Source organism: Lolium rigidum, chromosome 7 (genome assembly GCF_022539505.1).
Source record: "Lolium rigidum isolate FL_2022 chromosome 7, APGP_CSIRO_Lrig_0.1, whole genome shotgun sequence".
Taxonomy (NCBI): domain Eukaryota; kingdom Viridiplantae; phylum Streptophyta; class Magnoliopsida; order Poales; family Poaceae; genus Lolium; species Lolium rigidum.
This window is the reverse complement of record NC_061514.1, coordinates 91,197,585-91,222,230: the sequence shown is the minus strand read 5'-3', so window position 1 is coordinate 91,222,230 and position 24,646 is coordinate 91,197,585. Positions and strand designations below refer to the sequence as shown.

The following is a 24,646-nucleotide window of genomic DNA, read 5'->3' as shown; positions in this document are numbered from 1 at the left end:
TAAAGAGATATAAATAAGCACTTCACTATGCTCTTCATAACGGTGAATAAGTATTCGTGAAATATAGCCTAAGAGACCCACACGGTGCACACACTTGTCACCTTTACACACGTGGGACAAGGAGTCTCCGGAGATCACATAAGTAAAATCCACTTGACTAGCACAATGACATCTAGATTACAAGCATCATCATATGAATCTCAATCATGTAAGGCAGCTCATGAGATTATTGTATTGAAGCACATAGGAGAGAGATTAACCACATAGCTACCGGTACAGCCCCGAGCCTCGATGGAGAACTACTCCCTCCTCATGGGGGAGCCTTCCGGGGGCACTTCCCCGTCCCGGCGGCGTGCCGGAACAGAGACTCCTGTCCCCCAGATCTTAGCTTCGCGATGGAGGAGCCTTCCGGGGGCACTTCCCCGTCCCGGGGCGTGCCGGAACAGAGACTCCTGTCCCCCAGATCTTGGCTTCGCGATGGCGGCGGCTCTGGAAGGTTTTCTCTGGTTTCGTCGAACGTCTCGAGGTTTTTAGGTCAGGGACCTTTATATAGGCGAAGAGGCGGAGTCGGAGGGTCGACGAGGCGACGACACACTAGGGGGGCGCGCCCCCACCTAGGGCCGCGCCGGCCTGTCATCTGGGGGCCCAGTGGCCCCCCTCTGGCCTCTCTCGGGTGTTCTGGAAGCTTCGCGGAAAAATAGGATGCTGGGCGTTTATTTCGTCTGATTCCGAGAATATTTCCTTACTAGGATTTCTGGAACCAAAAACAGCAGAAAACAGGAACTGGCCCTTCGGCATCTCGTCAATAGGTTAGTTCCGGAAAACGCATAAATATGACATAAAATGTGTATAAAACATGTAGATATCATCAATAATGTGGCATGGAACATAAGAAATTATCGATACGTCGGAGACGTATCAATGTGCTGTTGCCACTAGGGATAAAACATCAATGCTTTGTCTAAGGATATTTGTGTTGATTACATTACGCACCATATTTAATGCAATTGTCTGTTGTTTGCAACTTAATACTGGAAGGGGTTCGGATGATAACCTGAAGGTGGACTTTTTAGGCATATATAGATGCATGTTGGATAACGGTCTATGTACTTTGTCGTAATGCCCTGATTAAATCTCATAGTACTCATCATGATATATGTATGTGCATTGTTATTCCTTCTTTATTTGTCAATTGCCCAACTGTAATTTGTTCACCCAACATGCTATTTATCTTATGGGAGAGACACCACTAGTGAACTGTGGACCCCGGTCCATTCTTTACATCTGAAATACAATCTACTGCAATTGTTCTTTACTGTTCTTCGCAAACAATCATCATCTTCCACACAATACGTTTAATCCTTTGTTTACGGCAAGTCGGTGAGATTGACAACCTCAGCATTACGTTGGGGCAAAGTACTTTGATTGTGTTGTGCGGGTTCCACGTTGGCGCCGGAATCCCTGGTGTTGCGCCGCACTACACTTCACCACCAACAACCTTCACGTGTTCCTTGACTCCCTCTTGGTTCGATAACCTTGGTTTCATACTGAGGGAAAACTCGCTGATGTACGCATCACACCTTCCTCTTGGGGTTCCCAACGGACGTGTGTTAACTATTACCACGCCAACAACACTGGCTCGCAACACAAGGTCATTCTGGGGAATGCTTGTTGGCTGCCGAGACAGCATGTTCGAGGTGGGCGCCATTAACATGGGTCAATTCTTTATCAGCGTGCAGTTGATGCACCGCCGAACCAGATTTGTCTTTGAAACGATTGGAGTGTACGGCCCGGTGGGTCATGGGAGATCTCGCCTTTTTCTGGAAGAACTCTCAGATAGGATTCTCAACTCAACCCGCCCACTGGTGGTGGGAGGGGATTTTAACCCGTTGCGATCGGCAGCAGACAAGAACAACAATAATCTGAACTGGCCGCTAATTGATCGGTTTAACGAGTATATTGCAGCTTGGGCGCTGCAGGAAATTCTTCGCACGGGTGCGAGATTCACTTGGTCAAACCAAATAAACCCTATGCGATCAACTCTCGACCGTGTCTTCATTTCTCAGAGGTTCGAAGCTATCTTCCCTCTTTGTTCTTTAGCAGCGGAAACAAGCCTCGGTTCGGACCACACGCCACTGGTTTTTGACACGGGAGACGAATCCCCTCCGCGAAGCTCCAGGTTCTTCTTCGAAACTGGGTGGTTTGAAAGAAGATATTTTATTCCCCTGCTCAATGATGCTTGGGATGGTCTACTGCACACGGCTAGGGGTCGTGACATTGTGGACTGGTGGGTTCACATGAGCTCGGGGCTCCGGCAGTACCTCCCGGGATGGAGCAAAAATTTGGGAAGAGTTGGCAGATTCGAGAAAAGGACACTGCTTGCGCAAATTGAGGACCTGGATCGCCAAGCTGACTCCTTAGGCATTGATGATGATGCGGGGGCGCTGCGCTACCATTTGGAGGATGAGTTATTACAAATCTATAGGCAGGAGGAAGAGTATTGGCGGCAAAGGGGTAGGGTGAAGTGGGCACTACAGGGGCGATGCTAACACTTCGTATTTCCATGCAGTGGCAAATGGTAGACGGAGGAAGTGTGCGATCACGACACTGTTCACCCGGAAGGGATTATCTCGGAACCTAGGTTGGTTCAGGAGCATATCTATGCTTTTTACTGTGAGCTGCTGGGAACGAGCGCTCCGCGGGTATGTGAACTGTCTCCGTCCACATGGGACGTGGAGCAGAAGGTTTCGGAGGCGGAAAACGAGGGGTTGGCGCTTACCTTCACGGAGTTGGAGCTCAAACCCATCATCAAGGATATGAAATCAGATACCGCCCCTGGCCCGGACGGTTTTCCAGTGATGTTCTTCAAACGTTGTTGGCCGTTAGTCAAGAACGGAGTTCTCCACATTTTGAATGACTTTGTGCTGAGGCGCATCGACATTGCAAGGCTCAACTTTGGCATCCTCTCCCTCATTTCGAAGGTCCCAGGGGCAGACCAGATTACCCCATTCCGCCCGATTGCTCTGATCAATGTTATATTCAAGATTGTCTCCAAGGCTTACATGACTTGTTTAGATCCGATCGCTCATCGAGTCATTAGTCCTTTCCAAAGCACTTTTATCAAGGGTAGAAACATTCTGGATGGTTCGTTAGCGCTGATTGAGATAGTCCATGAGCTCAGAAGAAAGAAACTAGGCAGAATCCTGCTGAAACTAGATTTTAAAAAGCCTACAACCGGGTAAAGTGGGACTTTATGAATGAAGGATTGCGCTACAAGGGGTTTGAAGAGGGCTTCATTCATCGCATTGCTCAGCTGGCTGCGGGAGGACAAACGGCGATCACCGTCAATGGGGAAATCGGTCCGTTCTTTAGAAATAAATGCGGAGTGCGTCAAGGGGACCCGCTCTCGCCGCTCCTCTTCAACTTCATTAGGGAAGCACTCTCAGGCATCCTATCGGCTGCTATGGAAGAAGTACATATACATGGTGTGGTGCCGCACTTGGTGCAGGGAGGAATTTCCCACCTACAATATGCTGACGACACTTTGATTCTCATTCAGAACAACACGGAAGACATAAGAAATCTCAAATTCCTTCTCATGTGCTTCGAAGACATGTCGGGCTTGAAGATAAACTATCACAAGAGCGAAGTCGTTGTCATGGACCAGCCGGAGGAAGAGCAGATTAGAGTCGCCAATCTGTTTAACTGTAGGCGAGGGGCCTTCCCTTTCATGTATCTTGGTCTCCCAATCTCGGACTGAAAATTAACACTATAGCAATGGTCCCCTCATACCACCTTTTATTTTTCATCTCCACGCTCTTGACATGTCATATCCTCCTAGCCAAGTGATCCACCACGAATTGGTTTCGATATAGTTCTGGGATAGAATGGATCTGTGCCCATACCGCAACAAGATTCAGCGGCACTGCCGCCGGCTCACACATACCATCATACTCCACAATCACCACCATAAGCTTGCGAAACAACCATGGTCCCTGGTGCATGACTTTGTTCCAATCTCCAAGGCAAAAGAATTTGAACGTAAACAGATTGTCATCCACCTCTCTCATCTCGGGGTTAACAGCCAAACTCTAGACATACCTCAGAGTTTCAAACAGAGCCTCTGAACTGAAGCTTTTCCGCGTATGGACGCGGGCTACCGCCAGCCACCTCGCCTTCTTCTTCATCTTTTTCAGTTCTTGATCATCGATGAACACATCATCCAACTTCCCTTCCCTCAACTCAATGTTCTGTAAAGCCATAGCCAACGCCTCCTCTTCTTCATCCTTCTTCCCCACGCCCGAAGGTTCTCCAGATGTCGACATGGATTTCCTTCCCCTTCAAAACCTCCCTTCACCCTCCTCCAAAACCCTAACTGCAAAACGGTACCAAGATCGGGCAGACAGGCTAGCTGCCCCCTTGATCAGCCCGAGCACCCTCGCAAGTTCGGATCAGAGAGAGATAGGGCGGAGATCGGTATAGGAACGAACTCACGGCGGAGAGAATCGCCGCCGGAGTAGCTAAACCCGAATCGGTAGGGTAATTTTTTTAAAAAAAAATGCTGACAGAAGAGAGGGACACATAAGTATCATACGTCTGTGCTTCTGGGCTGTAACATATCAATGCACTGTTCCTACTGGGCCATACACGATAGAGACTAGAGAGGATTGGCACGGCCGCTTCTGATCCCGTGCAGCCGTGCTCCTCTCCAACGCCGCCGGTCCAAACAGCCCGAGCTTTTGCCTCTTCTCCGACGCCGGCGTCGATGGAGGCCATGGCGGAGATCCCCGAAGGATGAACCGCAGGCAGTGGAAGGCCGCGAGGGGGAACCGCGAGGACAAGTGGACGAGGAAGGACCGCCTGCTGCGGGAAGCGACCGCGGAGAAACGCCGCGAGCAGGAGGCCGCGGAGGCGGCGGCGGACGCGGCGGCGGACGCGGCAAACAAAGAGGACCCGGAGGGCGCCAAGGCGGCGCGCTACCGCGAGTGCTGGATCCAGATATTCTCCCGCTCCCACGGCTCCTACGAGGACACCAGTAAGCACCGATTCCACGAGTCTTCATCAGTCCTCCTCTCCCCTGGCCCCGGGCCATTTCTTCCGGCTGATTCCTCTTGCTCTTCGACCTCGAGGTCTCGATTTGTTTGATGATTGATCATGGGCGAATTACTTGTCTGAATTTTTTATCCTGCTGCGTGCAGCGTCTATTCCACCGATGCGATACACCGACGATCCGCCGCCGCCCTCTGCCGGTGTTGGCTATGCTGACGCTGTGGTCATCTTCTCGGTGAAGGTGACACAACTAAAGGATTCCCTGGAGTGGCCACTTGATGTATACGGCATAGTTGCTGCACGGGATTCACTGGACCGCAATCGAAACCTCATCTTCAACCGCACCAGAGACAATTGCCAGAAGCTCACCCCAGAGGTATTTCATATATGCTTATGACTGGTCGTAGCTAAATTAATGTGCATATTTTAGTTGGTGTATGCATAAGTTTTTGCAAGTATCAACTAGACTACACACTTCAGTTAGATCAATTGATGAACGTCTTTGAACGGGTATCTTTCAGTCTTTCACTTGATGACCATCCTTTGTTACTCCCTACAAACTATATTTACTTTTGTTGTTTTTAATACAAATATTTTCGGTTGAATTGAATTCGCAGATAGCTGAGCCTGTGAAACATGCAATGCAAGAGAATGGAAATAAAATGTTCATAGTTGAAAGGCAAATATGAATTTGTCAGAATTTATAGCTGAAGCACATTTGGGCGACTTTTGTACCATAGGTGTGATAGCAACCGTATTAAACAAGCAATACATTAGTCTAAGCTTAACCAGCTATGATCTGTACATGTTTTTACAGTGCTTGATTAAAACTTCTGACAGCACCGGGTTGTTAATATCTGGGAACCTTGTGCTTTCCATGGTGCCTCGCAGTTTTGGGATTTATTACTTCCTGTAGCACAGTTGCACAATATTGTATGGTACAAATGACAGACATAATGAAGGTGCTTTTAAAATAATAAGTGTCTCTGATAAAGTGGTGCAGTATGAGTTAGAGCCATCACGGTTTGACCATGTCTTGTATACCAGAAACAAGTGGTACATTAGAAAGTATAAGAAGTATGGTTCACAAATCAGCTTTTGTCTTATGCATTTTAAGCTTATTGGCAGTCTTTCTTAGAAGTGATGAAGGAGCCAAGTCATTATAAGCAATGGCTACCAGAATTATTTGTGCTCACCTATTTTTATTCCTTTTATTTTGTAGAAAATATATGTTATATTCTGTTATGCATTATTGTATCATATAAAAAGAATTGGGGGAATGGGGTGGGACGTAATCGAACACAGGCGTGGCTATGTTTTCAACTATTGGGAAACTGTTGTGGTTGCAATCAGAACTCCCCTATCTTACCAGCTTTGAGTCTTGTTTCCAGCTGTTATGGCCTATCTTTTAATGGAGAGATTAACCAGTAAAGTTCATGTTAAATTTGCCTCGCAGTAATGTCAGTCTCACTGTAGATCAGTATTAATCAGTGACATTTTACTGTATTTTCATGTTTGGTTCTTTTATTCACTAAGAACACAAATTTGATTAATTTAGAACTATCATAATGCAGGATGCCTCTCTGTTGTTGACCGGTCCTACCCGTGCTGTTGTGATGATTGATCCTGTGCATTATGAGGTCGAGCTAATAGTGAAGGGTGACACACCATCTCAAGATAAACTCTTAAGCCTTCTGCTCATGGAGGAAAAGTACTATCCTCCGGGTGAACGTTGCCAAGGAGTTCACTGCCACATATACTCTTCTAAGCTAAGCACAGTCGAGGTGACTGTTGGCCATCTTGCACGAACAGTGGAGGCTACTATCACAGTCCAGGTCATCGAGGGATCCTGGCCAACTCACCATCACGGGCGATTTGTTGCACGTATATCTTGTATCGATGATCTGGAGATGGTGCTGCTCGATTCTCGTGACGGAACGGTAACAATTGGTAGTGATGGCGCAATCGAGCTTTCGCGGTGTGTTGTTCCTGTCGAAGCGGATGGGGAGCTGAAGCTTTTAGTGGATGCCCGGCAAGGAGACTACAAGGCTGATGCTGTCGGCGAAGGTCAAGTAACCTTCGCGCCTGAAAAATCAGGTAGAAGTGAGGGTATCTGTGATGTTGGGTTTTGTAAATTGAGAGTTAGGGTAGCTTGGTCGCGTCTTGTGAACTACTGAACTGGTGACGTGGAGGGAATCAATCTAGTCTAACAAGTGTGTTTCGGTCTGACCACATCGAACAAACATCGTTGCAGAGCTAGTTATACAAATTAGAAGTTAGATTATCTTAGCGTGGCACTCATAATCTCATATGCTAACAATACAATCTGAAATTGTACATGTGAAAAATATCACTTGGTCTCTACAAACGCTTTCGATCTACCTACAACTCTTTTTTTTTTTAGAACACAGTACCTAGAACTCCTTTTGATCCAAAATGGATCGCGTATTTTAATTCCGCTAAGTAAGGGTTTGACCTGCAATTAATATAATAATATGATTTTAGCTCGGTTCCAAAATGCAATGTTTGTGATTTTTTCATAAAAAACATACACGTATTGCATTTTGGAACCGAGCTAAAATCATTGGATGTTGTAACCTGCTGGGAATGATGGATTACGTTTTCGTAGATCGAACGTGTATTCAGTGCTGAACACTTATCTTGTCCCCAACGAAACCTACTTTACGCCTTCATGCCCGAAACACCAATCTTGGCCCCAACGAAACCTACCGGTACAAACCCCCCAAAACCCAGCGACCAGCAACCAGCGGCGGCAGAAGCCAGGACTGGCGGCAGACAGCACCAGCTAACTCCGGCGGCATGGCTCGGGGCAGCGGCGGCGCCAGCCCATGCGATCTGGACAGGGAGTTCGCCCCCCAGATCGCGCAGCTCCTAGCTACCCCGCCTCTCCAGCCCGCCCAGGTACCTCCCCTCCCCTTCCATTCCGTTCCGTTCCTTCCCCCTCTTCCTGGTCTGCGGAGTGAGCCTGGTTGCTTGAGGAACACCTAATTGCATTTATCAGCGTTGTGGAGGCTGCTTGTTTGGTGGGAGGAGTTGGATTGGGCTTCTTCCTGGTGCCAGTTTCGGGGATGAACTGATGTTGTGATGGGATGGGGGCACTTTCTGGGTGGTGAAACTTGCGGTTTGTTGATTTGTTCAGTCTTACTAGTCTAGGAGTATATCATTTTTCTTCTTTTCTGTCGCCATGGAATGATTTGTGGGTGTGTGAGATGAGGGAGGCAGGTCAGCTGCTACCTTTCAGACAAAGATTAGCGTCGAAGTGTGTGGTTCTTAATTGGTCTGCAACGTTTACCCTTTGATTACCGTGTTTTCTTCACTGAAGTGCAACTTTAAGATCCAAGGTGCCTCCTTTTAGCATTCCAGTAGCTAGTGTGTGTAGGGAATTCAGTTCACTGTGATGTTAAGATTATGGCAGAATGGGAATAATCTTATGTATGCTAAGTTTGGACGAGTGGTGTTTATAAGCTGGTTATTTTCTTCACCGATGTGCAAATTTAATGTCAGATGTGCCTATTTTTAGCTTTCTGGTAGTTTGCTTGTGTAATGAATCCGCTTCAGTGTGACTTTAAGATTGTGCAGAATGGAAACAGTGATGTGATGTGCTCATTGCTGTGTGATTTTAAGATTATGGGTGGATTTTACTTTTATTCTTCTGCTCTACCTTGTGATTTAGATCAAGTATTGCCAGGGATTTGTGGCTCACATTCGACAACATAACCATGCTACCTCTGTTTTGGCGTTTCAGGAATACTATGATGAGCTCATACGGTCTAAGAAGCATGACGGTGTAAGAGTGAACTACAACGGCAAGCACGGGAAAGGTACCGCTACTGAATAAGTACTCACCATATGTCATATGGGCTAGCAATCCTGTAAATATGGTGCTTCTGTACAATTTGGTGTGAGTTAAAAGCCAAGCCATTTGAACCAACGGGCTCTTGCAGGTGTTTTTGCAAACAAGGATTTTGCTGAAGATGACCTTATTCTCAAGGATCAAATGCTGGTTGGCGCGCAACACAGTCTTAACAAGGTGCACTTGCTCTCAAAATTGCTCCAATGTGCACTCCTGTTTCCATTTTTATGTGAACTGATGCTCCTAGGAATATTATATCTATTTATGTGTTCTGTTGCAGATTGACTGTGTTGTGTGTAGTTACTGCTTCCGCTTCATTGGTTCTGTAGAGTTCCAGATTGGACACAGACTGTACTTGCAAAACGCTGGTTCAAGCATTGGCTGCCATAGTGAGAGACACTGCCATGGAAGTGAATCGGGATCGAGCACTGGCTCTCCTGGTGTAACAAAGGGAAATAGTGAAGATTTGCCGCTAGAAGTCATAGAATCACTCATAACTGGTGAAACGGCACTGCCTTTCTCAGATCATTTTGCTTTACCAGAAATTGTTTCTTGCCATGGATGTGAGGAAGAACGCTACTGCAGGTTTGATTTCATGCAATTTCACCTTTTCTTTGACTTCATATTCAGAGATATTTGGAATGTTTATTGAGGCATAAATCTTTTGACTGTAAATGTTTGATATCCATGTTTCATCATAAGTTATATTATAGTGGTCGATCATGTTAAAAGTTGAACCTAATTGCGTCATGTAAAACTTTGTATTCTTTCTTGAAGTTGAATCTGATTGTGTCATGTATAGACCACATAACTTATTGTTCCTTGGGTAACTTTTTATCTTGAGAAAACATTTTTTTGGAAACTTTAGAAACTTGTTATTTTCTGTGTAGCCCATGTTAAATTCTGAACCTGGTTGTTTCATGCACAACTTGCATATGATCTTTGTTATTGTTCCTTCAGTAAATGTTTATCTTGATAAAGCATTAGTTTTTATTTTGGAAACTTGAGGAAACGTTAACTTGGTAATTCTTGTGTAGCCAATCATGTGCTGATTCTGATTGGGAATCCTACCATTCTTTGCTCTGTGCTGGCTCCAACACTGAACCATCCCGAAGATCTGCTCTTCACAAATTCATAGAGCATGCTAATGGTAAGCTAGCAGTACTCCTTGAATATGTATTATCTAAGCGTCATTCATGGCATGTATGTTATGTCAATTCAGTCATGATCAACTATGGTAGCGATTGAGGTCATCAAGCTGACATCTGATAATACGCATTCTTTGTTTTCAGGAACCAATGATATTTTCTTGGTTGCTGCCAAGGTATGTGATAGACATATCTTTAATATGCTTAGGATACTTTTTGTTTTCTCACTTTAGTGACATAGATGTCCATTTTTATTTCTTGGTTGTTAAGCTAAGCGCCAAAATGTGATGTACAAATGTTCATTTTAGTTTCTCATTTTCTATCATTGTCCTACTGGTGTTTTCATTAATGTATTCGAAGACTAGAAAATAGGTACCTAGCCAGCGTCTAAGGCCAATGCTTTTGGCATCAACTTTGAGTTGATACGATGTCAGTCATTAGTGTTCGTCTGAATGTTCAAACTGCAACTTTCTTGATCTTTAGTACTCCCTCCGATCTATATTAATGGACTCAACTTTATCTAGATTCATATGTATCTAGTTAAGTTTTTAGACTAGATGCATGCGAATCTAGACAAAGTTGAGTCCATTAATATAGACCGGAGGGAGTACCTTATTGCTCAAGACTAGCTATATCAATAGTAGCAGATAAAATAAACAAAAGAAGAAATGCACTCCCTTCTGTACTAATTGCAACTCATCTATGGTTTCCTGATTCTCATGTATGAACTCATACTTTTCATATGCCAGGCTATCACTTTCACCCTGTTGAGGTACAAGAAACTCAAAAAGCAGCATGACTTTCAAAACAAATTAGCTGGATCAAACTTTTCTTTGCTTATGGAAGCCTGGAAACCACTTTCCATGGGCTTCAAAAAGAGGTAAAAGCTTCAAAGTATATATTCCTTTATTGGTAACCGCTTGGCCTATTGTTTTAACTGATACCTGTGGCTGGATGTATCATTTCGTCTCCCTTGTTTTGGGTTACACTGGGATATCAATTTTGAATTCTAAGCATCATTTCTACTACTGATTCAGTATTGCTTAAAATAACTACCCTGATTTGTGCAAAATATCTTGTGATTGCAGATGGTGGGATTATATTGCTTTGCCTCAGGATGTTGATGCTTCTGGTGAAGATTCATTTAGGCGGGAAATAAGGGATCTAGCATTTACGGTAACTATGTCGACATATTACTTGAGAAAATATACAATGGGGATGTGATGAGTGCACAAGTGTCCTGTTTTACTTTCATCCACTGGTGGACTGATCATGACTTCTGTGTTTTGCAGTCACTGCAACTTCTGAAGGATGCGATCTTTGACGCTGAGTGTGCGCCATGTATCCTTTTTAGCTGTTACACGACTTGTTTCAGTTTCCCATATCATAAGTAGTTATCTTTTTCATTCAAGTTACCTTAACTTCCTCTAGTGTTTTCCCTTGAGGTGTATGGCCATATAATTGGCATGTTTGAGCTGAACAATCTGTAAGTAAATATGCTTTCCCCTATTTCATTTTGAGAATTTTATATATTCTAGTCAATTGTATTTCTCTCTACCTTCTACCAAAGCAAATGTAATGCCGCATTTGACTTGAATAGTCACTCCAGTCATACTTCCACCTTTTTCGTTCCAGTGATTTGGTCGTTGCATCGCCAGTTGAAGACTATTTCATACATATTTATGATCTTCCAGATGATAAGAAGGTTTGTTTGATGGTGGTCTTAATTTCTTCTATGTGATTTTTTTAACTCTTGCGCTTGCATAATTGCTTTCTTAATCTGAAATGCAATGTATTCCAGGAGGAAGCTGAGAAGGTGACGATGCCATTTCTAGATGCTCTAGGTGATGACTATGCGGTTCCTTGTGATGGTAAATACAAGTTCTTCCTCTTGATTACTCCTTCAGTGCACTGCTGTGTGCCTTTTTTAAATAGATTTTATGTGTATTTTGTTTCCAGGGACGGCGTTCTTTCCCCTGCAAAGCTGCATGAATCATTCATGCTGTCCAAATGCTAAAGCATTTAAGAGAGATGAGGTGATGTATATTTTCCTTCCAGCTGATTAGCCCATTTTCCTACCAAACTGCCGGTCAGCAATGCTGATAAGATCTGCTGAAATACTGTCTGCAGGATAATGATGGTCACGCAGTGATACTTGCTCTGGGGCCTATCAGCAAGGGAGACGAGGTACGTCGTTTCTAGCGCTATGTAAAATCCTCTTAAAATTCCGACAAGAGAAACTATGGCCAAATTGTTCTACCACATGCTGACACTCCAATGCTGTAGATTACCATTTCCTACATTGATGAAGATCTTCCATACGAGGAGCGGCAGGCCGAGCTCGCAGATTATGGATTCACATGCACATGCTCCAAGTGCCAGGAAGAAAAGCCCAACTGAACGAGACAGACTTGACTTGCTAGAGATTTTGGTCGTTATCATAGTGCATCCTGCTTGTAGTTTATGCCACTCGGTACTTTGACAACTCCAGAATGTAAGGGTAGGATTTGAAGAAAGAACAAGATGATGGTATTCTGATATGAGGTAGTGCTGGGTTCTGTTTTGTCCATGTTAAAACTTCACTGAATTATCAAGATGTCTTATCTATCTGTAGTTTGTGTCACTGGAGATCTTGAATACTACAGAATGAGATGCTTGACCTATAAGTAATATTTTATTTTGCTTTGTTTATGCTGAGAAATTATAGAAGTGGCATTGCATAGTTCAATCCAGAATAGCTATTTTTGTTCTTCTGAAATTGCTTCAATAGGAGGATTACACCCTGAGAGGAACAGTTTGTTGAAATGCATAACCTCTTGACAGCTGTGAAGTATTTTGGTTAAACAGGTACCAAACTGATCCGTCGGTACCAAAATTTACTGATGCATTTAGGCAGTGGCATGAAAATGCCTAAGAAGTCGTTTGGAAGCCAGGTTTTCATTTCATTTGTAGCATTTTGAAATGAATACATGTAATCATTTCATTTACATTGTAATTCCAGAAATGGACACTTGTTTGGTTGCCACAGGAATTGTAAATGACAGTAGAATTCAATATTAAATTTGTTTGGTTGGCACAGGAATTGTGAATGACAGGTTTCAGTTCGGAATTGTGATTACACATGGCATCATTTTGCTGGATTTCCTAAATGAAATGATGGCCCAATTCTGTGGCAACCAAACAGCCCACTGATGGAATTTTAAAATGAATTCCAGGATTCCAGGCTCAAATGATGGATACCAAACGACCTCTAAGAGATGCTAGTTAAAACTTCCTTGCTTCCTTGCGGACAAATGGGTTCTGTTGGAATAGATGAATGGATGCCAGATTTATGTGCATCTGACTGCTATTTATCGGTCGGTGCCACTTTGTTTATTTGTGTTGATGATGATCATCCCAGCAATCTTATGAGTAATTTGTGCAAAATGTAGCGGTCATTTGTACGGATTTTACAATTCTGTGTCCGTATATGTTGGGTGATCTGTTCTCTCTGCTTTGCAGCGCGTCTCTCTTTTTTCATTCTAATTTCGGCTGATTTGCTCAGGGCAACCTACTGACGTAGTATCCCTGCCCTGATTTCCGCCTACTTGATTTTTTGTTTTGACCCTCTGCAGCTTTTTTAACGTGGCAGGATGGTAGATTAATGTCATCCTCTATGAACAAAAAAATTTGTGATATCTCGGTTATTTTTTATCCGTGATATTGTGGGATACTTACCTTTTTTTTTGTCACCTTCCGTCTTAACGTTGGGGCTTTTTTAATTCAAGTTTAAAATACTGAACTTATTTGGTGGACATGTTTGTCGTTTTTTCTGAAGACTCGGATACAATGTATTTCGCTCTGAGCTCTTACAAACGTATAAATTAAATCTTGATTTTTTCCTAAACGAACTTATATGTTAAATTTCCTGTTTTTCTTTGCAAATCATAGAACTTTTGTGCTTTGGAATGGGCTGAAAGGGCATTAGTCTAAAGGCCATTGTTAGTTATTGGGCTGGGTTCATGCATGGTCTGAAGTAAAATTAGCCCGGCAAGAAAGTTCCAAGGCCTAGATGGTCGGAGGCAGCTCCAGTTGAAATATTTTACACTCTTTTTTTTGCGGCTGTAGTTATGCCAATCCCTGAGTAGTTTCTGCGGCAGATGTGTTTTTCAGGTGTAATATATAGTTGTTCCCTGAGTAGCCGAGATATGTTCTTTGGACGCAATATTCTTGCTGACAGAGTAGACGAGGTGTGTTCCTCCGATGCAATATTCTTATTCCCTGTGGAGACATGATTTTATTCCTAGGCATAATATTTGTGTTCTATACCCTTTGACCCGGGTTAATCTTTGTAATAGGACGCTCCCCGAGGGTCATGCTTCGTGACCCTCCTCCCTGTAACCTTTTTCCCCTATCGTAATGAAATAGCAGCTCACCTGCTGTCATTCAAAAAAAAAATATTTGTGTTCTATGAGTATACAACATGTGTTTCTCAATGGAACCGACGGGAGGCGTGGATACGCGCACGGTGCGCATTTATGGTGATGCGTCCACCGATGGAACAGGACAGCTTGCCTGCACGGCGGCAGGCGCCATTAAAGGGCTTGCGTATGAAACGACGCGTCGAGGACGACGGAAGACACGTGTGTGCGGCTGTCAACTGGGCCCGAGGATCCACTAGTTGTTTCTTCCGTTCTGCCGATGGTTGGGTTTGGCCTTGGAGCACCGGTCGACATTTCCAGGTTTGAGAGGGGCAAGGGCTGCGCAGAATTTTGGCTCCGACCCTGCAAAGCATTTTGGGGGGGTGGGGGGGGGCTTTGTGGTGTGTGTGTTGGGTTTGGGGGGGGGGGGGATGACAAAATGTTCTCTCATGTAGTGCAGGAGCACAGAGATTCGCGCCGTGAGTACAAAAAGAACGGCCAGCAATCAAACTTGCGGCGAATTGAGTTTTTTTTTTGGGAGGAGCGAATTGAGATTTCAGCCAGGTGAAAATTGGAAGAAGTGTTTTTCTATCTAATACGGTATATATGTGTACAGCCCAACAAACATTGGGAAATAGTTAATTTGAAACTTACAGGGACAAATGTTTTGCTATGGTAATGAAAAGGAAATAGATAGGAATCTGCAACTCTGCATCAATCTGGAAGTTCACACGACATAAAAATACACACATCATCAAGTGCAATACACACAGGCACAGGTGGTTGGTTTATCAAGTGCAATAGCGTACGGCACATGGCATGGCTAGACAAACATTTCCAGATGTAGGACGACTAAAGTGGGGCAAAGAATCGCTTGAGATCTTCGTGGCCGTTGAAGTCGAATTTTGCTAGTTCCTTCTGCCGTGCTTGGTCGCTGCACGATCGGACCTTGGCCCTGGCAGCGAGGAGCTTGGTATCAACCTCAACGTAGCCATGCTGGTCGTACTCGCGGCGGACCCAGGCCTGGAATCTGCAGAATTCCTCTTCGGTTTCGATGTAGGCGCGAGGGCCGTAACCGTCGGTCTTCTCCTCCTCCTCCAGCGAAGGCCACAGGCCACGATGTAGGCGTCTCAGGGCCTTGACCTCGGCAGGGGCACGATCTTCATTGGCCCTATCAGCAAGGATCCAATCGACCTCCTCCTGCGGCAGCCGCCGCAGCTTCTTTCCAGATCCCTGATACAAATGGATCCCGCCGGCCGCTTTCCTCTTGTAGTTGCATACCTTAATTGGAGCCTTCCTTTTGGTGCCACAAGACTTGAGCATCGGACCGTGCTGGCACTGCTTTAGCGCACGCTCCTCGCCGGCGGGAAACACTTCCTTGGCCATCGCCGTCATGCTTCTTGTGATTCGCCGCTTGAACGAACCCTCCTCACCGGCCATCGTATGATCTTACTCTGTCACGTCTCAAAGCAGCAGTAGCCTTCGATCTGGGGCAGCTTTCGATTTGGGGGAGGAGGAGACGGGGCTGTCCCAGCCTTATAAAGGCGGAGGCTTTCTTTGCGACGGTCCGGAACTCCGGGTCCGGGTAGAACTAGTAGAAGAGAGTGGAGTGGGAGTCGGACTCGGCGAGAGCGAGACTGCTGCCAAGCCATTAATTTTTGCAGATCTCGTAGACTAGGCTACGGTCCGTTTGGTTGATGGACCAATATCATGGGATGGGATGGATCAGATTCTAGGGATGGGATGGTCCACATTAGGGTGATCCTACTTTCTGTTTGGTTCAAAGCATTTGAGGGGATGGGATGACATGTGATTAGCTAATAATATTCAATAGCAATTTATTAGCAGTGTTTAACTCAAATTAAGGCTAAACAAAATTTGTAGCACCATGACGACCACGAGGAAGGCCATCCCCATCGGCATCCCACTCGACAGGGGCGTCGACCGCGAACTGGCGCCCCGCTCGACGGGTGCAGCGACCATGAGGAAGACGGTGCCCCGCTCGACGGGTGCGGCGACCACGAGGAAGACGGCGTCCCGCTCGACGGGGCCGTCAACCGTGAGGAATGTCGGCCTCGCCAGCGTCTTGCTCGACGGGTGCGGCGACCACTAGGTGGACGACGTCCCGCTCAACGGGGCCGTCAATCGCGAGGAATGTCGACCTCGCCGGCGTCCCGCTCGACGGGTGCAGCGGCCACGAGGAAGACGGTGTCCCGCTCGACCACGAGGAAAACCGGCCTCGCCGGCGTCCCATGATGGAGGCGGCGACTACGAGAGAAACTCTGGTTGGGGCGGCGCGCCGCCCTTGGTGCCAGAATTGGTGGGGCTTGGCCACGCCGACGATGAGGAAGATGAGGTGGTTGCTGGTCTTGGACGGGGTGAGATGAGTGGATTCTAAACAGGGAAGATGACAGATTGGAAGAGAATTAGGGGTCGTCCACGAGATTAGAGAAAGGTGGATGAAGAGATCCAGCCAAATTTGAGGGATCATTTGATCCACCGTTTTGAGGGAATATTCCCTCATGTGGATGGTACCATCCCTCTTGAACCATAACCAAACATATATAAAAAGAGGACCATCCCATCCCATCCCTCGTTCAGAAACCAAACACAGCCCATATTGGCCCTCATACAGTAAGTTGGGCTAATATGGGGTTTTCGTCCCATTTTTTTTTGGCTAGACCAGACACCATATCGGTGATCTGACCAGAATAAAATATGGAGGCTGTAGCTCAAACCCGCACCAGGCCGCTATATATGGTGGTCTGCGGCTGCGGATGGGGGTCGAACCCCATCCTTCTCTCCGCCCACTTCGCTCCCGCTGACGAGCAATCCGCGCGCTCCGACGAGAAATCCACGCGCGCCGGCGAGCAATCCAGGCGGCATGGTGTCCGGCGGAGGTCAGGGAGGGCGCGAGGGAGGGAGGGTGGGCGGCTGCACCAGGGGCTGAAGCCGCCGCGCGCCTTCGCGAGGCGCGAGTCGCAGTACTACCGCAAGCTCGAGGCGTTGAGGTCGCGGGATCCGTCGCCGCGCCACTCCAGCTCCCACGACCTGGAGGCGTCGAGCTCCAGCGCGCAGCGCCACGCGAGCTCCAGCGCGCAACACCGCGCGAGCTCCAGCGCCCTAGCCTCGCGCCACCTCACCTTCTCCGAGGGCTCGAGCTCGAGCAAGCCGCCCCACCACCGCGGTTCGACCCCGGTGACTATGCGGCGAATGAGGACATCATCGCAATCGCGGTGAAGCTGGAGATGGCCGCGCCCGCGTTCAAGGCAGGCGACTTCGTCCCTGACGCGGCCCTGGGCTGGTCGAGGAGAAATCCGCACACGATGCCGACAAGCAGGCGGAGTGGCACCGCGAGCAGGCGGCGCAGGACGCCTGCTACATCGAGCTCGACAGCGACTAGGCTGCCGGCTTCGCCGCGGCGGCACGCAGCTCCCCGATGAGCTTATTACTTTTGTTTACCGACCGCGGTGGCGCCATTGACGTAGAGAAGCAGATCACTAGGCTCTGTTGTTTTATCTCCCTTTATGTATGAACAATCTTAGGGTGGCCTCGATCGGTGCATATGGAGTTTGGGGTTTTGGCGCTTCCGCTAGAGATGCTCTAAGTGTTTTTTTTTTATTCATCATATGGAATAGATTTTTGAACATATGCACTATTTGCCAAAATATTCAATTTAGATTAGTACAAACTCACATTATTTGACCGTATGCAACAACTTCTTTTTGTACAAAACGTAAAAAATGTTGAATTTGGATATTTTAATCTGCACCATTGATTAAAAAAATGTGTCTAAGAATTCGTGTTTCAAACCAATCATTTTAACGATCTCCACCGTTGGTTAGTTATCATAGCCACCAACAGATCTTTCCGTATTTTAGAAAATAATATGTCAAAAGTAAATGCTATAACAGGGAACCATTAGGACAAAATATTTAATTTGAATTAGTACAAATCAAAAAACAAATCAAAAACTCTGAGCCACGACTGAATTGACAAATGTAGAGATTCTTGAATTGGATAGCAAAAGCTGAATTTTGCTTTTGATAAATTTCATATATCTGTTCTAGTGCCACGCTGGGATGCATATGTGGCCTCGAATGCATTGTTCAATGCAGAATAACTTTTTATTTCCTTCCGAAATTGCTGCAAGCTGCAACAGGAGGATGACACACTAACTTTTTTTTAATACGGAGTGCATAACATTTTGACAGCTGTGAAGTATTTTAGTTATACATGGACACAGTTGATACATGAGTTATGCTACAGGTGCTATCTCTTCCCATAGCTTATGGGCAACGCAGAACAAGCTTAGCATTGTCACAAGACTTTTACACATAATACAAGAAAAACGAATTACATCATTCAGGAAAAAAATGAACAATGGTTTTCCTCTGAGTTCTTACTATGCCACTGCTCGCTGGAGTCATTAACCTACAAATTAGAGCATTCAAAAGATTAGAGCATAATCATAAACATATATCAGACTTTCATTTAAGTTAGATTTCAAAAGAAACACGCCATGTAAATGTTCCTACTCGACCTCATTGTATCATCTCTGATCAAGGCCTCCAAAGAACTGCTCCAAGCTTGTAGAGCTGAAAATATTGGCCGCTGCTCTTTCCGTTTGTTGTGGCGATATGTGCAGCTGATATTTGATAAACCTCTGCAACAGCAACAGGAAATAGCAAATCAAAACCGTATTTCACGACACTGATCTTCCCGTTTGTTGCGGTGAAAAAGCGCAATACTGCATTGCTGCATTTGTGACTTACAGATAACTGGTGAACAATTTCAGAACTCGAGTCGATGTGCCAATCAGGTTCCAGTTGCCGAACAAAAGAGGTACGGCCATTTTCAGTACTACAAAAGAGAACCTATAGATTTCAAGAAACAGAAGTTATATTTCAGACATGTATTGGCCATATCCAATGCTAAAATAATGGTGGCGTTTTGGCACACGCGTGCATATGCACCCATTATAGAAAATAATAAAAAAAACAATTTTAAAATTGTCAAAAAAATATGACATAAAATTTTTGGTATACATCGTGACATTCTATGTTCGTTCACAAGTTTTCGTGGAAAAATAACATTTTGTGTGGTGTGTACAAAAAAGACAAAAAAATGTCATGTACGTAGTCGTGTTACAGCATTAAAATTTGTCTTTTTTATAGGAGCCACAGAAAAATGTTTTTTCTTTTGAAAACTTGTGTACCAACATAAAATGTCTAGATGTACATGTAAAAATTTAGTTTAGAATTTTTTAATACTTTAAAATGTGGATTCACATAATGGGAGCATATGCTCCTATGAGCCAAAGTGCATTTCCCTATATTTATATGTCAACAAGGTCTGATTCGAAAGCTTACCTTGTCTCTTATCAAACCACCGCTAGTAAAAAGGCCAGCTTCGCTCAGGGCAGACAACACCTTTTCCTGCATCATGATTCATGTGAGCACGGATCAGGTAACAATGGTCTGCTCCAAAGACTAAGCTAGGTAACGTGTAGCCCATGTTTGTAATAATGCAAACTCTACAGCAATCAATGAGCTATAATGGGATGGAAACTATTTACTATCATTCATTCAGTATGCATATGATGGTGGTAGTATCTGCCACAAAAAATAAGTAACAGGACAACATAAGTGTTCTTTCTGGACCTACCCCACTTTCGTCATCAAGAATGCGCTCCATCAGATAGACATCACAAAATTTTGCGATTTCTAAAAGAACCTCCAGGACAGAAGGTCTCACTGTGACATGATTCTGCAGAAAGGTATACATCCATGAGTTTTTCATTAGTCCATGAAAGCCAACACCAATTTCTGCAGAAGCATTTGTGCCCACCTGGAGCTCCTCTGGAGTTGTTTCCTCCAAAATGACGCCAAGTAACCGGCAGGTAACCTGAAGTTGGTATCCCCACGTCAGTGAAAATCAGGAATTGGTTCAACAGGTTACAGGACACTTGAAATTTTATAAAAAAACGGTGGCCAGTGTAGTACCCTTCGTCCTTCGCTAAGTTTATGCCTGACAAGCTGCTCAAGAGTGAGCTGAACAAGAAACGAGCAACTGTCAATCCATGGTTATAAAAGCATAAACATAATTTTACTATTCAACAAAGAAAGTAAGCTATATACATTTACAGGCTGGAAAAGCTGGTTGATTGCTTCATGTGCTCTTGAATCTGCCGATGAGCAAGCATCCGTTCCAGCCAATGTGCCTTGTCGTGATCGACTGCTGGTGTTGCTAGGTGAGGGAGCAACCCGTCTGCGTGGCCTCCGAGGTTGCTCTTGAGGAGCTCTCAACAGTTTCCAGGCAAACACGAGTGTGATGGCAATCGCAGCAAGTGTGGTAAGCGAGCGGAGTTTCTGAAGGAGGAAAATGAAGGAAGTACTTGAATAATTCTTGTAACAAGGATAGAAAACAGCATATCATGAAAATGTGAAGCCGTGGGAATTTGTACTCGAGAACAAACAAAACATGCTATATATCTTTTTGTTCTGGCCAAGTAACACATAATGCTACAATCAGGCCAGTGCTGCACTTGCTTCGTGAAACCATATTGATGTTCAAACATCGTTAAGTTAAGACGTAGATGGCGCATGCCTTGCTGTCTTACATGAAGTGCTTACGCACAGGTTTACGTCTATTAATGTGTCGTCTAGTACCACCGCATTCTATTAATTACAGGGTATTTGCCATTTTGTGAATCTAACCTTAGCACAACCTTAACTCTAGGCATACCAAAACAATACCGCAACATTAAATAGTTCGCTACCGGTTCGTTATCACCGACCAGAGAGGTATTTCACCTCTGGAGATCACCTAGTAGTCTTCCGAAAGTTTCCGTCATTCTCGTCCTTTCGGGGACATTTGATACTAGGACAAAACTTTCCTTCTGTCTCACTAACTGACAATCCCATGTATAGTACTGGTAACTGGTTCTTTCAGCTAAGGCCTACGGGGCACATCAAAATCACAAGGACCACAGCAATCCTAATATTTTGGCTTTTGTCAAACCCGATCGCGGTACACACAATATAGGACCGGTGTTTTACACTGACGAGTGAACACCTGTGAATCCCTGTCTGGATGTTCACCTTATACGGTCCCGAAGCTTGCAAAGCAGCTAGCAACACATTACCTAATCGATCGAAGTTTTGCAATCTATAGTACGAGGTAATGGCTACCGCAGTAGAACCGACAACCTAGACACAGCTAGAACCATAGCGTTTCCCCCAAACATGGAACCACTCTCACACCCTGGCTGGCCAGGCCAACAAAATAGAAAATCCTGAGCTAACAGCTACGAGGTACTGACAGACAGATCATTGTAGCGACGTGAACGGGAGGGAGGCGACAGATCCGAGCGGGGAACCTGGCGATCGAGGTCGAAGGGGAGGCGATCGGAGTAGCGCGCGAGGGCGTCGACGAGGCGCCGCACCAGATCGGCCAGCTCGTCGTCCTTCCCTCCCCCGGCCGCCGCCGCCGGGGCCGAAACAGCCGCCGCGGCCGCCGCAACGGACTCCGACGCCATCGCCGCCGAGGGGTGGAGACGGCGGCTCCGACGAACCCTAGGAGTATGCTCGTCGGTCGCGGCGAGGCGGACTGGGGGGCAGAAGTGTAATTTGGGGCGCGGTGCGAGGGGACGGTGGGCTGTGCGATGTCGGAACAGGGAAGAAGCGGCTGCTGCTTCGTGCTGTTTTTGTCATGACGTTGGAGGCGATGGTTTTGCAGTTTGGTCCTTGGACGGTGGAGCTATTACGGCGCAAGTAAAGAGTTGTTGCCTTTGTAGGCCTGTTTGTTATTTCTCTACTTATAGTGGCCCCATTTGTTATTTCTCGCCAAGACATGCATACACACAATAATAGTTATCTTTTAAAACCTGTTCTTACTTGATGTTCGTGGTACAATTATTTTCCATGGATGGACCTACTGCTAAAAGCAATGATTTCAAGATTCGAGATGATAATTGGTATTCATTTAGTTTTAGCGAGTTGTTGAATGGTTAGCTAGGAGATTTGGATCTCTCGATTTCCATGCCAACGATGACAAGGAGGGAGAGGAGTGGTCCTGCTCGTGCCAACGGAAGTAACACTGCCATGGGTAGAGGTGTGCGACACACATCCACAATCACATGCCTCGTCGCCCGCCAATGGTGTGTGGCGCGGGTGAGTGGCGCTTCGGCTCCCCATGTGCGTTGCAAGCATCATCTATGGAACTAACCACAAATATGTTGAGAAGATAATTATTGAAACAGAAATATAGAATGATAATTAGGAGCATGAGGATAGCGGATGCCACCTGAGTTTTTTTTTTTGTGAAACAGTTCCCCTTGCCATGAATTACTTGAAAGTAGGGTTAAAGGCCACCGCAACAAAGTACAAATCACCAAAAGGAGACAAAATGGCACAAATAAAAGGAAAATTACAAGTCTTTCCTTGACGTCATGACCCACACATGCTCGCCTTGGCCACACGCCCCCTTCCCCCTACAAGCCACATTGACATATACATGTCTGTAGTTTTTGCACAAGGGATTATAAATTGGTGTAGCTCGACGAATTCAAATGATGAACTCGGGGATTGTAATGGTGTTTGAAGCAGGACAGAGTGCCCTACATCGATATGTGTTCTGTTTGTCGCACAAGTGGAAGTCACATGTATACAAAAGTAGGTATCTTGATTGTGTGTCTTGTTCTTCCGATATTATTATTTTTAACACGGGAAACCTTCAGAGTGGTGTGAGGATAAACCTTTTTTTTGTCTCGAGTCTCCAATCTATTTAGGTGTAGACCCTCCTAGCCTAGCTACACGGAGTGCACAATGACGGGGTAGGATATCAAACTATCCATCATCAAACACCAAGAATATTAAAGATCCACATGCATGAGTCATCATTGAACAATCTCTTAAACTTGCACCGAACACCTAGGAGCAGCCAAGGCAAGCATGGAAACTTCCACTCATAATCATCCAGGCTAGAACCCATAAGGGGTCTCCCAAGATGGAGGTTTAGGTGGAACTAGATGTGTCTCATGCGAACACCAGTAAAGTTGAGCTCGTGCATCAATAGAAGAAAATCAAGATGCACATCAGTAAACATATCAAAATCTAAAAAATAGAAATGAACCATGGGTTGGATCCCAACCAACCCTTCCTAGCTGCAAGGTGAGTAAGCAATAAGCCCAAACAAGAGATTCACATGCAAGAAATATTTAAATAACCAAGACCTAGAATCAAAACCAAAAGGGGCCAGAGGGAAATGGATATATATTCTAGCAACCTAATGCCTAAATCGGAAGGTTGGGGTATAAACTATGAAGGGTGAGAATTATTCAAGGGAGGGAAAGGAGAATTAAACCGGGAGAAGCACATAGTCGGAGAGGAATACTTCGTGCAAGGCCCAATCAACACATTGGATAACGTAAGACCCTTTTTCCTTAGAGTGACCTAGGTCATCATGTAGTACCCCTTTCTCTAGAATGAGCTAGGCGATGTAGCGAGAACTCGTGCTGACAAAGCCAACCACCATGTGTAGCGGGACACGTGATCCACCATCTTGTGCCCCATCCCAATCAATAGTGTGCAACAAACGTGACCGCCATTCCGGCTCCCTATGCGTGTTGAAGGTTGCATGAGAGGAAGAGACCAGATGCAGAGAAGAATGGATGTTAAAATACAAAAAAATGATTAATGGGGAATGTAAATATAGTGCCCCACACGAGTGCACGAATATTGTATCATGCGTGATTCATGAACGTGGCTTGTGTCACATTGACATTTTTTTTGGACTAGGACATTTGCCCGTGCGTTGCCACGGGACATAAAAAATGAAATAGTTCATCACTTTATTGAACTAAAACATTTCATCATTTCCATACATGTGTAGGAAAGATCCACGTGCATGCGTGCATGTTATGAAGCAAAGTAGCTTTGATATTTCTTGAACTCGTGCATCAAATTAATTATACATCAATCATTTACACTACCATAATAGTAAGAATGTAAGATAGATAAATTAAACTTCCCAAACCATAACATTATGCTAGTCAATAAAATATAATGTAAAATAAAGAATAGCATTGAACAATTGAAATATACACTATCTGAGCATTTTCCAACAATATTTCTCTCATAATTTTGGTACTCCAGCTGATCCCCTAACATATA

At 45.1% G+C, this 24,646-nt stretch overlaps 4 protein-coding genes across 5 annotated transcripts; 2 read left to right on the top strand and 2 right to left on the bottom strand.

The window, feature by feature from the left end:
• Window positions 1–4,672: 4,672 nt before the first annotated feature.
• On the top strand, window positions 4,673–7,283 carry LOC124669498. Of its 2 annotated transcripts, none has more exons than XM_047206110.1 (3): window positions 4,673–5,035; window positions 5,199–5,425; window positions 6,624–7,283. In XM_047206110.1, the coding sequence occupies exons 1-3, from the start codon at window positions 4,795–4,797 to the stop codon at window positions 7,224–7,226; spliced, it is 1,071 nt and encodes a 356-aa protein (XP_047062066.1). In that variant the 5' UTR covers window positions 4,673–4,794; the 3' UTR covers window positions 7,227–7,283. The 2 variants fall into 2 exon arrangements, with proteins under 2 accessions (XP_047062066.1, XP_047062067.1); XM_047206111.1 differs by lacking the exon at window positions 6,624–7,283 and adding an exon at window positions 5,667–6,299.
• A 552-nt stretch (window positions 7,284–7,835) lies between these two features.
• On the top strand, window positions 7,836–12,772 carry LOC124669497 (histone-lysine N-methyltransferase ATXR2-like). The gene is made up of 15 exons (XM_047206109.1): window positions 7,836–7,971; window positions 8,816–8,891; window positions 9,015–9,100; window positions 9,204–9,508; window positions 9,961–10,073; window positions 10,216–10,247; window positions 10,821–10,951; window positions 11,160–11,247; window positions 11,364–11,412; window positions 11,503–11,557; window positions 11,707–11,776; window positions 11,873–11,942; window positions 12,031–12,107; window positions 12,202–12,258; window positions 12,358–12,772. Exons 1-15 carry the CDS (start codon window positions 7,870–7,872, stop codon window positions 12,469–12,471), a joined length of 1,425 nt encoding a protein of 474 aa, XP_047062065.1. The 5' UTR covers window positions 7,836–7,869; the 3' UTR covers window positions 12,472–12,772.
• Window positions 12,773–15,308: 2,536 nt separating this feature from the next.
• Window positions 15,309–15,911, bottom strand: LOC124671663. The gene has a single exon (XM_047208008.1). It carries the CDS (start codon window positions 15,909–15,911, stop codon window positions 15,324–15,326), a length of 588 nt encoding a protein of 195 aa, XP_047063964.1. The 3' UTR covers window positions 15,309–15,323.
• Window positions 15,912–18,676: 2,765 nt separating this feature from the next.
• Window positions 18,677–22,011, bottom strand: LOC124674770 (peroxisome biogenesis protein 22-like). Its single transcript, XM_047210827.1, has 9 exons — window positions 21,853–22,011; window positions 20,612–20,842; window positions 20,477–20,524; window positions 20,322–20,378; window positions 20,139–20,240; window positions 19,844–19,909; window positions 19,247–19,348; window positions 19,015–19,137; window positions 18,677–18,905 (listed from the first exon to the last, which is right to left on the bottom strand). The coding sequence occupies exons 1-8, from the start codon at window positions 22,009–22,011 to the stop codon at window positions 19,024–19,026; spliced, it is 879 nt and encodes a 292-aa protein (XP_047066783.1). The 3' UTR covers window positions 18,677–18,905; window positions 19,015–19,023.
• Between the last annotated feature and the right edge of the window lie 2,635 nt (window positions 22,012–24,646).

Excerpts from the sequence above, each read along its gene's own strand:
- LOC124669498 (XM_047206110.1), top strand. The coding sequence starts at position 4,795 with ATGAACCGCAGGCAGTGGAAGGCCGCGAGGGGGAACCGCGAGGACAAG. Across the intron at positions 5,036-5,198 it reads CGGCTCCTACGAGGACACCA|CGTCTATTCCACCGATGCGA; the intron begins GTAAGCACCGAT and ends TGCTGCGTGCAG. Across the intron at positions 5,426-6,623 it reads GCCAGAAGCTCACCCCAGAG|GATGCCTCTCTGTTGTTGAC; the intron begins GTATTTCATATA and ends ATCATAATGCAG.
- LOC124669497 (XM_047206109.1), top strand. The coding sequence starts at position 7,870 with ATGGCTCGGGGCAGCGGCGGCGCCAGCCCATGCGATCTGGACAGGGAG. Across the intron at positions 10,248-10,820 it reads TTTTCTTGGTTGCTGCCAAG|GCTATCACTTTCACCCTGTT; the intron begins GTATGTGATAGA and ends TTCATATGCCAG. Across the intron at positions 11,413-11,502 it reads TGACGCTGAGTGTGCGCCAT|TGTTTTCCCTTGAGGTGTAT; the intron begins GTATCCTTTTTA and ends AACTTCCTCTAG.
- LOC124671663 (XM_047208008.1), bottom strand. The coding sequence starts at position 15,911 with ATGGCCGGTGAGGAGGGTTCGTTCAAGCGGCGAATCACAAGAAGCATG.
- LOC124674770 (XM_047210827.1), bottom strand. The coding sequence starts at position 22,011 with ATGGCGTCGGAGTCCGTTGCGGCGGCCGCGGCGGCTGTTTCGGCCCCG. Across the intron at positions 20,843-21,852 it reads CCTTCGACCTCGATCGCCAG|AAACTCCGCTCGCTTACCAC; the intron begins GTTCCCCGCTCG and ends TTCCTCCTTCAG. Across the intron at positions 20,241-20,321 it reads CAACTCCAGAGGAGCTCCAG|AATCATGTCACAGTGAGACC; the intron begins GTGGGCACAAAT and ends ACCTTTCTGCAG.